Source organism: Apteryx mantelli, chromosome 7, assembly GCF_036417845.1.
Source record: "Apteryx mantelli isolate bAptMan1 chromosome 7, bAptMan1.hap1, whole genome shotgun sequence".
In the NCBI taxonomy this organism is placed as follows: Eukaryota; Metazoa; Chordata; class Aves; order Apterygiformes; family Apterygidae; genus Apteryx; species Apteryx mantelli.
Genome location: NC_089984.1, coordinates 40041123 through 40055539, shown reverse-complemented (window position 1 = coordinate 40055539; position 14417 = coordinate 40041123). Strand labels below are relative to the sequence as shown.

Sequence of the window (14417 nt, the reverse complement as noted above, 5' to 3'; positions counted from 1 at the left end):
GATTAAGCCTTTGCTTGAAAGTTGAATGGTCCCAATCTAGCATATATATATTTATATACATATATGTATATGTATGTGCATATAAGTAGTTCATTCTTATCACTAAGTCATGGCAGAGTGCCCCAGTACCATCAACACGCAGTGACACTACTGAATGAAATAAAGTACTATCTCTGAAGGAGTTCCTTAATAAGAGGTGCTATATCTGGTGTTTCACATAAAGTAATCAAGTAAAGTATGTAAAATAAAGTCATACTTATCTCCAACTTTCAACGAAAAAATTTATTTACAATAGAGAATTTCATTTAAGTGACATGCATTTTAATTTTTTTCATTTTTAGTTTTATTTTACAAATCGGCAAATACAGATAAAGTTTACACTCCTTAAGGCAAGAGTCCCCATGCAAGTAATACATGTTTATATTAAATCCAAAAGACATCCAACATGGGAACTCATGTACAAAGGGAAGGCTAGGATCAGCAATTCGTAATTTATTAGAGAACTTGACAATCTCCCTGATACAGGAACTTTGAGATCAACTTGCTATGAATTATACTATGAAAATGCAAACAATAGCAAGAAATTCTGATAGTCATCTTAGTACTGCATACAATTAAATCAACTTTATTTAGAAAGAAAATACAGTAGTGCATACGAAAAAGTGAAAATATAACCTGTCCACATAAATGTATGGACATCAGTGTGCCAATGGTCATATTGCACTCAATATCGAAGTCCAGAAATTTGGTTAAAAGTTAGCTTTTCCCCATTTTGGCAATCAGTTCATCACAAATCTTTGTTAATTCTTCTATCTCTTTATTCTGGAAAATAAAAGGAAATATTAAATGTTATGAAAAATATTTCTGCATTAAGATGAGTGCTTTAAAAAAAAATCCAACCGTTGGGAGAAATGCAGGAGAACAATGTTTTCACCAATATTGAGAAAAGAAGGAAGTTAGAAGTGACAAAAAAAATCTCAAATTGATATATATCTATCTGCATACATAGCTGTATTATGTATAATGTATTCAAACAATATGCTTACTTCCACACAGAATTCCTCCTACTTCAATAAATGCAATTTAGCACTAAAGCATACTGCTTTATAGCAGTCATTCTTAGCACACTGTAATTCTATGTAGTGTAAATATGCTTCTGGGCTGCTCTTTTACAGCATTATTTTCATTCTGTTTCCTAGGGGCTCAAAGTGAGAACCAGTTGCATCATACACGGAGGTAAGTTGCTTTGCTAAGCTACAGAACAAGATATATAAATGGGGATTTTCTACAACCACTATTGTCCTAAGTTGTATAGATCTGTAGCCGATCATTTTGTCTATAATGAAAGTGGTTGGAATCACAGCTAAAACTAAAAGCTGAAAGAAGAACTAAAGCAAGAATGATCTTAAATTAAATTAAATTAAAATTCCTTAATTAAAGGAAACAAAGGGCCATGTTGGGTACACAGGTGTACACTGAGCTTGACTGAGCAGGAATCCAAATTAGCCCATAACACGGTCTGGTGGCTGAGATCACTTATAACAAAGCTTGGCAGATGGAAGTTTTTGCCCAAGCCGCCTGGAACATGCAGCTGATATTGTTGTGAAGGGCTGGGTGGTGCTGCTCTCTCCTGGGGCTATGGAGCTGCGGGGCCAGCTGGCCACGAGGAGCGGGAGAGGGCCTTGGGCAGACCTCGGGCACGCTCTGAGCTCTAGAGGAGTCCCGGATGCAGCCACGCTGGGGAGGAGGTTTCAGTTAACTTGGATTCTACTGCTGACTTCAGTGTTAACTGAATTTCTGAAAGGGAGCTGGCAGGACGCTCCTAGCCTATTATCCATGTGTAAAAAATCCTGCTGTCATGTGCTGACCTTTGGAAACATTAGAAACACCAGATGGAACGTGGAATTACGTGAAAAGAAAGACTTCACTGAAGTCTAAGTTGCTGTAAATGGCTGACTGTGCCAGCAGCCAAACTACATCCTCTCATGCGAAACATAATGGCAACAGTGGTGACTCCAAGCCTCTTGCCTTCTCTGCCCTTGCTCTCCGAGGGTATCGAGAGACACCCTTTACCTTTTGTTCCAGTGTTCTTTCCAATGCATCCACCTTCAGCTGCTCTTTGCGAAGGCTGGCTTGATATGCTGCCTGTTCTTGCTGAGCCTTGCCTCTCACTTGTGCAATTTCAGCGTTGGCTCTAGGAAAAAAAAAACAAAAAACAAAAAACAGATTTTTGTCCTGTCAGGTTCTCTACAGGAGAGCCTTCTCCTGTTGAAAAGCTTGAGCCTTTCCCAGTAGAGGCTGCAAAATCTTAATGTCTGCATTGTTCCCCCCCGCTTCTCTGAGACATCTGTGCTGGAGTCACAAAGATCATTTAGCCAGAGGTATTTTATGGAAGTTTCTAAACCTGTTTTCCAATTTTTACAGACCCGCAGCTGGGACATGAATCCAAGTATCACTTCATTTTAGGCATTGATCAATCTCAGTGACATTATGGAGACATCTCTTGGGTCAAGGGGACTGTGATATGAGTTCTGAACGTTAATCTCTAGAAATGCTTGCTCAGGCATTACGCGGAAGCATTAAAAAAAAAAAAAAAAAAAAAAAAAAAAAAAGAGGCAGCCAGAGCTGCCTGTCTTAAGCCACATTCAAATGTTCACTCCTTAGGGTAGCTTAAGGAGTGACTATCCAGGCAGACCTGGCACGATCTTTCGTGCAACTATTCCTCACCACCCTCAGCACACAGTTGGCTGATCTAGCTTAGATAGCCGGTATAAACAGACAGAGGCCACCTGACTGATTCTGCACTGAAATAGTTGAGTAGCACTTACATGATCTGTTCTGCTGATTGACGTAGGGACATTAATACAGCATAGGGGCAATAACAAAGCACTGGGGGCAGGAATATTAGCTGCAGATGTAAATATCTGAGCACAGCCCTCCATAGCTGCATAAACCTAGCTAACGGCTTCTTTCTTGATCTTCCCTGGAAAATTAAACAAACACGAATACGTTTGATAAAGGTAAAAATTTAAGGCACTCTATATGGCCCCCTCTTGGAGGGCCTTTTCAGTATGACAATAATTCTTTCTTTTTTTTAATTATAGTCAGGAGATGGAAGAAACACCAGCACAATACACAAATTCTCTTTAGGGCATTTCTTTATTATTACTTCCATCACAGAGCGTTTCTGCTCTGCATATTAAAGGAGCAGTTTTGGGATGCAGGGTCCAGCCACAAGAACTTTCCTGCAGCATGAACTCTTAAATTAAAAGATATGTATACAATCAATTACCTGTCCAGTTTTTCTTCAGCATGAATTTTGAGAGCTTGATACCTCTGTTCTTCTTTCTTTACTCGTGATAAATACTCTTGGGCACATTTCTTTAACACTTCTTCGTTCTTAAATGAAAAAATTACATTAAATTTAATTCAAGAGATTGAAGTGTGTGACAAGCTTGTGGGAGTCGCACTCAACTACTTTAAGGGATGCAGTCTTAACTGACACCCACACCCAGAGGCCATCTGAAGCAATACTATACAATGCAAAAAGCTTTACAATGCTTCTTTTTGCATTTGATATCTGGATGGAATTTGTCTAAGGATTACGTAACATTATGCACTTCAGACATGATCTCTGACCAGAGGAATTTACATACTAAATTATAACAGAACTCTCATTCTGAAAGCCAGCCCTGATACATGCTGAAGTCCTCCAGTTACGTGACATTTATTGGAATTGCAGTGTCATATACAGGAGCAAGTTACTCTTGTGCAAAATCTTAACCTTTTTAGAACTATTCCAAAAACAAAGCACAAATGTGCACTGATGTTCTCCCTCCCTGCCGCACACCACAGTCTAACATAGTAAATCAGACTCGTGACTAGAAACATGCCTTCTTGTATTGTTATACTGCCACATGACAACCTGCTGTGCTTTGCTCTTTAAAGGAGGGGAACTTTAATGTGACTCACCTTCCGAAACCCCTCCAACACTTCTTTCATTTTTTCGTATCTCCTGAAAAGATCTGCCAGTGATTTCTCCACTGAGTTCAGATCTGCTAAAGCTTGTTCCTTCTCCACTATAAGCTGCTGAACAGTATGATGGGACACGGACTTCTCTCTCTGTTCATCCTCTGTTAGAAGGAAAAGGGTGGAGAGGCAATTTTCAGAAGGATAATAGCGATAAGAACACTGATTTCATTTTCATCTATAGCTTCTACTATACTGTGCTGTATGTTGTGTATTAGTAAGTTTGCAGAAGATCCGGAAAAGTCATACAAAGGCACAGTCCTGTTTTGGAAAAATGTTGCTAGTTTTAGTGGTATTTAATTATTTTGATGTTGGGAAAAAATGTGAAAACATCTTCATACTGATGAATTATTTCACTTTGAACTCAGCTGTTCCCATGAAAGAAGCAGATGTGGGATTTTCCCTGTTTGCCTGAAGAGACATTAGCTGAAGGAAACGACATTTCTTCATATTACTAGCATGGGAAATAATATATTTGCCATTCTTATATGCGATTGTCATCTCCTAGCATCTTGTCTAATCCTGTACAGACCAGTCAGTTTAATTTAATTCAACTCAAATTGTCCCCTTGCAAAAATAGTGTTTGTAAAACCTGGGGTTTTTTTTAGGAGTACTGTAGGAAAGCACCAGAAAGGAAATCTAACATTAGACAGACTTTCTAAGTTCTGATTTGCAGAAAATGCAACATCTTTTGAGCTTCTCCTCTGTATAATTAAAACCGAAGTAGGGAGGGTGGGGAGAAAAAAAACAGGAATCCAAATCTATACGGAAGAACACTCTTTTCCAATGACCTAGGTAATGACCTAGTAATAAATTAGCACATCTTTATAATACTAGAAGAAAAAGTCTGACATTGTCTAATAAAATGCTCATTCTTCGTCTCCTAAAATATAACTCTTGTGTCCATGTTTTAAGGGCTTCTTTAAATGAAAACAAACCCACAAAAACTGGCAGTTTTATATTAATTATTGTTTTCCTATGTCTACATTGGAATTAAAAATAAGGTGAGAAGTTCTCGTATGTAAAAAGTATGGTACATTTTAGAATCTGCAATTTTTCATTTAAGTTGACATTTCATTCAACTGTATTTTGAAGCATTCTGACAAGAGTTTAGTTCTTCACGTGAATTGAAGCCTTCATTTGAAATAAACATTTCCTAGTATTGGTCAGCTCTGAAATGTGAGTTAATACTGTGACTTCCCAAACTGAGATTAATCTCTTGCTTTTGGACATTCATTTTTTTAATGAATTTTTATTTTCTTTTTTTTTTTTGCTAGCCTAAGTCCACACAGCACTGATGATGACACACTGCATTTCCATGCCGTGCGTTAACTTGGAGGTGTTCTGCCTCTGCACACCCACGGGCAGCACTGCGCGATACAAATGGCGCTGAGGCACCTGAGATTATCTTGCTCTACAACATGGGGAAGACTGAAAGAACTAGTAAAGTTCTCAGGACCTGCACTTGAGTCTGCAGTGCTGAAAGTTGTAGCAGCATTATTTTACTGGTAAACAAACACCTCTGATATGGCAGAACTGAGAAACACAGAGCCTTGTAATGCCATTTCACTTTAATAACATTTAAAAACACCCCCATGCATTCTTTTCCATTTTGACTTTTGGGGACTTTGAGGCCCCCCCCCCCCCAAAAAAAAAAGAAAAAAAAAAAGAGAAACCATTGTGATTTATCATCCTTCATTTATTTTCCCAAATCTGAGAAGTTGTCACTTTACCTTCCAGCAAAAGATTCATTTAAGCATGCTGGAGATTATAAACTATATAGGAGCTTAATTCCAAAGCACTCAACTGACAGGATCCTATTCTTTGGCAAAACTCCATGCAGGAGAAATGATCAATTTGCATGATCAAGTAATGCATTTAAATGTATTTAATGTGACAACTCAAGGAAATCCATATTTGCTTTACCTCAGAGATTACTGTCCATGGTATTTTAGCAACTTGCTTCTTGTTTGTTTCTAGGGCAGCCTGAAAAGTTTGTAATTCATGACTCGCTCCCCCACAACTATAAAGTTTGTTTTTTTTCCTCTCAGTGCATCATGGCACCCTTTTCTCTCTTCAGACAGCTGGACCAGCGCTTTCAGAAACTCATCCCCAGCCCCACTTCAGCGACCATCAGGAATTAGAGGCAAGTGATATCAGATGCTCACTTTTTCCTCTCCCTTCCACTGCTTGCTACATATATATGTAGTGTATATATATGTATTTTTATAGTATATGTATATATATCCATAGACTGTGGAGTGAGCTATGGCCCTATTCAGACTCCAAAGAAAAAGAGGAATTCATACTGGAGGAGCAAGAGAAAGTTTCCAGTGTGTGTTAGAAAAGGTGCATCTCTGATGATTTCAGATCAACAGTTAAAAGACATTTAGAACCAAAGTTGTTATATACTATAAAAACCAAACTGGCATCTGGCTGGAGTAGGACTAGGAGATCTATGAGATATTTTCCAAAACTATGATTTAGCTTTAATGAAAATGCTGCTCAGTAGAACTGTGGTGATAATGTTTGCCATTCAAATCTTATTTAAGCTGTTACAGATATTCATTTCTAAAGAAGTTTATGAGTATGAGGTTATATAATTAAAAGATTTTAATTAAATGGCTTCCATGTCTGCAGCAAACACTATCCACAGCAGATCAAAAATAGTAATAGTATGCTCAGGAATAACACTTATTTAAATTGACAGAATCAGATCACCACCACAGGGCTAGCAGATCTGCTTTCAGGCTCAGCTAAGTATTAATTATATTACTTAATGGGAATGCAGCAAACTGAGAATAAAAGCAAAAGAAAAGAAAAATGCATAATGCTGATGAGAAAGTTGGTGAAAAGCTTTACTTACCAGGCTTGCCTGTTTGTTTTTGCAAGCAAATAGCAAGAAGCAACAAAACGGAAGCAAAATAGAAAATCAGGAATCGTTAGGAAAGCAGAAAATAAGTAATGCAACAACCTGTAATGCACAAAGCATAATACCTGTTTTTCTTCACAATGAGAATTTAATAATGTCTTTAAGCTTACAAGTATACGGATACATTTTTAATGGAAAAAAAAAAACCCAAAACATTTCAAATCCAACAATAAAAAGTAAATCCAGAACAGGGATTTTGGAAGGGAACTGTGGATGGCTATGATTGAGGTGTGCGTTGGGCCTGGTAGAGTGAACATAGGGGTTATGCAGGCTCTGCTACACAGGGCTGCTGTGCCATTCATTTGTGAGCTGCAAAACCCAGGTAACAGTCAGCATGAGTAGAGCAGGCTAGCCTGGAAAACCTGAGCAGCAAGGCCTTCCCCCTCTCCCCCAGTATGAACAAGAATGTGTTAGGGGTTGAAGCAGATGCAAGAAGAAAGGAAAAAGAAATTAAACCATCAGTAAATATATATGCAAAGAGCCACTAATAGGAATCTACACACTGGCAGCTTGCAAGCTCAGACTGTACAGAGTACTACATGGAACTAACTGTATGAGCTAAGTTGGGTAATACTCAATTCTATAGGTATATGACAGCAAATACCTGCCAAAGCCCTTGAAATCAATGAAAATTACTGTTTGCAATGCATGCTTTCAATGCTTTTGCATGCAAACACATACACAATCATATATTGCTAATATGTAAAATTTTCAATATTCATTTTATATACACATGACAACCTATAAAAAGCTGAGTAGGACCTATCAACCGAACTGAACATTCCTTAAGAGGATTCTTGAAATAGGTTCAGTCATAATGACCTTTTAACAAAGAGCTTTATAAATAGCTCAGAAGGTTTAAATCATAAATAGAAACAGTACAGGCATTTCTTCTGCTGAAATGCATATTTTGCTTTAGCAGTAAGACATTATTGTGATAATAATTCAGGAAAGGCTATATGTAAATAGCATGTAGCCGGTCATTTTTCCTCTACAACGCAGCACTTGGGTGAGTGAATTCTTTTATCAAAAGGGATGGTAATTTACAACAGAGGACAGGAGAAAGTGGAATAATTAGATCAGAACTTTTATGAAATGCTGGGAAAGTTGACCTGCATTTAACATATTACTGTGCAGTAGAATTTTCATACTTTTCTAATTAATACACACTTTCTGTATGACTGTTGTTGTTCCAGTTCTTTTCAAAATGGACAGCAAATTACACTACTTACAGCCATTGCACTTAAAAACTTGCTATAGACCATTTGACAGACTAGAAAAGGTACCAATTGCTACTCTGAATTTGAAGTTGAAATATCTTCCTATTTCCTCAGTGGTCAGAGGCCCAATGCTTTAATTATCCTTGACTTCCTTGCAACAAGAGGAAATGATAATTTGTAGAATTTTACTATGTATGCATGGCTGTCCTGTGCCTTAGCACCCCTATTCTGTACCTTCTGGTTGCATTATAGTGTCACAATCTTAATTTTTTTTTAAATTTGTTTCTCAATAATAGAATTTGAATTTTCAATTGAAAATGAACTTCTGTTGACAACTATATATGTATGCTTGGGAGAAAACAACAGGCCCTGTACTTGTCCACATGAATGGCCAGATGAAGCTGAAGAACTCCCTAAGTTGTTCCCGGGAAGCTGAGTGCAGGGCAACTATGGGACACTGTTTTTCTGTCTACATGCTGAAAACTCTGAAATGAAACTCTGAATTACTGAAATAAATCACTTGACGACAAAAAAAACTTGTCAAACAGGAAACAATTTCTCCAGTGTAAGAGAAGAGTGAAATTACATTTGGAAGACTTGGACCCTGACTCTTTGCCACATTCAATAATTTCCATGATAGTGCACAAAGCCATACCAGAGAACAGCCTGTGTAAAATGTAAGAAATCAAGTTGTTTGCATGCTCTGATCGCTCCTATTTTAACACTTGCATGATGAGAATCACAGAGATTATGTCAGAAAGTAGCCAGATTAGCTCAGCTTTGCATACAAAAGGTAACAGAGGCACAACACTGTAGAGAATGAAGCCAAGAGATGAATACCTATTTTTAAGTTCTTTTTTCCTTTACATGAAAGGAGACTGGGATGTCTCCCAGGGACTGTGAAATACAGAAAGGCAGCAAAAGCACCGGACAGTTGAATAACTTCACCTCACTCTCTTTAGGCAAAAATAAGCGAATTTGTTATAAATGTGTAAACACAACTCAAGTGTTAAAAGGAAAAAAATGCTTTAAAAGCAACCAAACGTTTGCGGGTCATGCAATATTGCCTGTATGTGAGTGGAGGGAATTTTAAAAGAGGCAAAATTATACCATAAAAATCCTTGTTATAAAATCTTTTAGACAGATGCACCTACACCATTTGTCTTCCTGGTACACTACATTCTCTGTGACAGTTCTCTCAGAGGAGTAACACCTTTTTTTTTTTTTTTTTTTTTTTAAATAAACACTGTACAAAAATCCTGGATACATCATACACTCCCTACTCATGGATGATATCATTAGCTAGACTAGCCTTTCTCCTACAGCTCACATCCCAGAATTAACTAGAACGTTTTTCACTCCTAGCAGCTTTTAAGACTATTTCACTGTTCTTCTATACTGCTTAACTCAAGCTTGTCTAGATGAGGTTGGTCCCACTGTTCTTAGCAGCTACTGTTTCTTTTCCTGCTTCTCCCCAGTCATTTGGCCATAATGAACTGTTCAGTCATAAGTCCCTCCGGGCCACACCAGTACAAGGCAATGGGATCTTTCTATAGCAAGACTAAGAAAAAGAGCTTCTGAAGCCTTCTAAGGAGTCTTTAAAATTGTATCCCAGGGCCAGGCCTTCAACACCAAGAAAGCATAGGAGTCCTGCAACCTTTGTTTGTGGAAAGTACTGCAAGTAGCATGTTTTATTTGTGAGGAATTCTGTTAAAAAAGGCATTTTTTAATTATTGTGAGGCAAAAAATTCTGTAATTGAGATCTTAACGTCACTAAATAACTGAGGAGGTGGATTGGCTGCTCACAATCACTCAGCTAGGATTGGAGTTAATCTAGGTTTTGGCCTGACCAATGTACTTAACACAGATAATCCCTGTTGTTACAAAGAGCTAAATTTGGTATCTCCAATTAAAAACATAGTTGCAAGCAGATGACTAAAAGGTTTTTAGGTCATTTAAATTTCCCTCCCAGAGATACCTATGAATTTGAGGCAAAGCATTTGAACATGTTGCCTATGGGACAGTTTGCTTTGTTGCAAAAGAACGAGCTCTAACCTTTCTGTATTACCTTGACTGCCTCTGGGTCTACCTTCTTTAAAATGAAACACTAGCTTTTCATCATAACCTAGTAGCACACACTTGTGTCCTCAGATGTATTCACAATTCCCAGTAGCATCAGTAGGTGTACTAGCATTAAAACAAAGCCCACAGAGTTAAACCATGTTTCTATGCTCCCTTCAGAAAATTGGAGTGCAGAATAGCATCTTTCATAGTAGAAACACCTACCTATCATCTGAGCAATCGTCTTCTCATATTCTGAAACTATTTTCCTATAAGAGGAAAAAAAAAAGAAAAGCTTTTGGCAAACATCATAATTGCTAATGCTTACTTAAAAAATAATGCTACTTAATAACTGAACTGTGTCATTATAAAGGGGATACAGATCCACTTCCCATTTCCATATGCTTTTTATAACCTGAAGTAACAAATAAAACTCACAGTTTAAATGGTGATTCTGATTTTTTATTCTCTATGAATTAATACATAGGCGGGGGGAGGGAAGAGGAAATGCTTTGAAACAAATTCTTTTATTTGAAACATGCCCAAACTGCATTACCAATCATGATTTAAATATAAACATAATTGTGTTGAACTAATTTAAGAGTTCTGTAGCCTGATTTTTCCATTGTTTTCTTCCCTCCCCTCTTTATTCTTTTACTGGTTTTGTGCTTGCTTATTTTGAATATAAACTTCAAGAAAAGTTATAATTGGTAGCAAAAGGTAAACGTAACAGAAATATAGCTGGCTCTCATCCAAAAAATATCTACCGAATCTTCCATTCTCCAAATGAGAAGAAACGATCCATTAGAACTTAAGAGAACAAGACCAAAATAGCCAGTTATGTAGCACAGTTGTCCATCACGTCCTATTTTTGCAAATCTGTTTTGAAACAGAGGCTGCAAAATGTTAATTTTAAGCCTATTTTATTTCACATACTCATGTTAGGCTTTGAATTTCCTTCTTGAAAAGAGGCTAGCCAAAATAAGCAGATTAAAAATGATTTAGAAAGATGATCCACCCTTTTCCAGAGCCAAATAAAACTAATGAAATGAGACTAGCTTGATATGTGCTTTGATTTGTGAGTCACATAGGACAGTCTACAAAAAACAAAATTACCACACGCTTCATCTAAAGTAGATCTTTGAAATAACCCACTGGTATTTTAACACGTCTTTTTTGAAGTCTTAGCTTGCTTTTGCTTTCCATATTTTAGATAAGTCTGCTGCAATCATTAAGGTTACAGAAAGGATGTGCAAAAATTCTGAAACAAAAGTCGGTAATGAATAGGGAGAGCTGAGGAGCTTCCAAAAACAACTTCAGTAAACTCCAACACTTCCTATGTGAAATCTGAATCTGGATCAGACCATGGAAATGCCTGAGAAGGCCACCTTCCACAGAGGTCAGTAGTGGTGTCTTACTTGCCCTCATCCTCCAGAGCACTCAGCAGAGCAGAGTGTTTACATCTGTGTATCCTGCTGACCTCAATAAGGCTCCAGGTAGAAATAACCATTTGACTGGGGCCAAAGACAATGTGGTCACATGCTGTGCTATCTCTTGGAAAGCAGGGCAGAGATCTGCACAAATTATACAGCTCCACTGCATCTCCACTGGCTGGCTCTGGTGAGGATTTGCTGTTTTCTATGCTGTTAGTCCTGCTGTTTTAAATCTACCTTAAAAAAAAAGAAAAAAAAAAAAAAAAGAAAAAGCAAAGATAACTGCAAGTATTTTCCACTAAAAGAGAAGATCGGTTTCACATCCAAAAAAGATTGCCTCAAAAAAAAAAAGGCCTGTTGTAAGCAACAATAATTTTAAAGCCATGTTACATCCTTATAACACCAGTCATCCTTCAGAAAGTTTTCTCACTTTAAAAAAGGAAGCCAAGGACTCTTAGCAATGAACACGACATTAAACACTATGCTCTAATATTACAGAACTTCCCAGACTAGGCTACACCATAGAAGTTGGCGGGAAAGTGAAATAATATTATCAATTACTTATTTTTGTCAACTTAGCATTGTTCAGTCCATATCACATTCTTTGCATTATCCAGCCATATGGATAATGTGGCAGCTGTTCTATAAACATGGATGTTACAACATCTCATTGATTTTAACAATTCTGAATTTGGAAAGCAAGGTAGTAAAGTAGTTAATAATAGCTCTCCTCATGCATCAGTAAGTGAGTTTGGTTCTTGTTCTAGATTCATGTCAAAAGCCTCTATCACTCGAACAGCCTATATAGCTCATTATAGGTGGAGAACCAAAATATGCTCACTCCTTTTTGTGATAGCACCTCTTAATCCTAGCTTGATGTGCCACATAGGCCTAACTTGTTATTTTAAACATTCAGCCTATTTTTCAACTTCCTGTGATATTATAAGTCATAAAAACACAGAAACCCAGGGCTACAAAGAATCTCAAGAGGTCATCTGCTCAACTTCCCACACTGAGGCATAATCAAATAGACATCCAAATATCTTGCCTGCCTTAAATTATGGTATTGTCCACCACTGTTTATCTCTCCAATAGTCATATATTACATTATTATGGCTCCTCACCTTGTCTGCTGTTTTCTGAATTTCCTCCACTCTGATGTTTTTCTTGTAACTTAACTGAATACTGGATATTCCAGGTATAGTATGCATGACTTAAATTAAGGAGCATTGCTTTACCTTCTGGGTGTGGAAAGCGATGCTTTTATGTATGCAACTCAAGATAACTCCTGCCTCTCCCCCAGCTTCTTTCTAATAATTACATCACTTCTAACTGCTGCAACTCTAATTTACCATATGTGGTCTAGTCCAACATTTAATCTTCCAAAAGCAATCTTTCTTGGTGGGCACATGAGTATTTTATTATTTTGTGACAATATTAGCCAATTTTCTTCCCATGTATGGGAAATGTGTACATGCGAAATTTGGCTTGGATAAGGTGACTTTTTCAAACCAAATTTTATTAAGAATACAGACACACAGGCAAGTTACTGTGAGGAAAGGGAGGGTACCTATCTATAGTGCGTCAGCTGCTCTGTGTTGCTGCCTGTTCTTTCACTGAGGAGTAAGCAACCTGTGTCACTGTCCGCGCACACAAGCACACATCTATTTCTGCAGAATAGAACAAGTACTGCATTTGACTGTGTGCTGGACTCCGAGACATTCTTTACCCAATTTCAAATTTCTTTATTCTTTATTTTGCTTCTTAGGTGCGTAGCAGCTCCTTTCCATTTTCCCTCATTATTTGTTTGAGAAAGCTATGCCAGGTTTTTATTTCCTTTCTGAAGTACAGCAAAAGAGAGGTGAGAGAAATCAGCTGGGTACTAAGAGATGGTGATTCAAAGAAATAAGGTGGTTCTCGCTGTCCCTGTCTTTTCCAGATGCATATACAGCAACTGCATATACAGGCCATCACTTGATACAGCTCACTGGCTTTAGCTTTAAAATACTTGTTGAGATATTTAATCTTGGGAGGAAGAAGCTGGAACCAGGACAGAAGTGATTCTGAAGAAAATTCAGTCTCAGAAGTTACTGTAGAAATTATTTCTTAAAGGAAGGACTCTGAAATAACCTGACAGTTCTCTTTTGTTTATGAGTTTGTGTCTGAAGGTAGAAAACAATAAAGACTTTAAAGATGCCATAAAATATTTTTATACAGTCTCTTTTTATAATTGGTGACTTTCTCAGATTCAGATTAATGAGCGGGTCAAGCTTATCTGTATGTCATTCTCATAGTATTACCACCTTAAGAGAAGAAGGACATTTTGGATACAGCTGAAACTTTGAGTGAACTAAATGGGAAGCAATATTGATTCTCACTGTATCCACTACAGCGACTTTAGAAGATACCTTCATTGTCACCCCTGAGAGTGGTAGAATCTGGGCTGGGAAGTTAGATCAAACCAGTTATGTTCCAGTATATAGATATTTAATGTAGTAAAAACAGGTTTCCAAGGAGAAATAAAATACATTAAAATAACAGATACAACTAGAAAAAAATGAAAAGCTCAGCTCTCAAAAGAATCAGCAAAATCCAAGGTAAATAATGGTTAACCAAAATCATGCTTAATAAATTTAATAATTAAAAAAAAATTAGGTCAAAGGAAAGACTAGCCAACCACTGTGGGACTGTAAGCTAAATCCTGTGGAAGGCAGAGAGAAAAAGGTCTTTGGCACCCCTGTG

The 14417-nt window shown here is 37.4% G+C and overlaps 1 protein-coding gene across 1 annotated transcript in view; it reads right to left on the bottom strand.

Moving 5' to 3' along the window:
• Positions 1-267: 267 nt before the first annotated feature.
• Positions 268-14417, bottom strand: part of TACC2 (transforming acidic coiled-coil containing protein 2) — a 133436-nt gene continuing 119286 nt past the window's right edge. The window contains exons 19-24 of the mRNA XM_067299616.1: positions 10468-10511; positions 6896-6904; positions 3973-4133; positions 3293-3399; positions 2074-2194; positions 268-822 (exon numbers count right to left, since the gene is read on the bottom strand). Coding sequence (XP_067155717.1) covers positions 757-822; positions 2074-2194; positions 3293-3399; positions 3973-4133; positions 6896-6904; positions 10468-10511 — 508 coding nt within the window. The 3' untranslated portion in view covers positions 268-756. The remainder of the gene's footprint in view (positions 823-2073; positions 2195-3292; positions 3400-3972; positions 4134-6895; positions 6905-10467; positions 10512-14417) is intronic.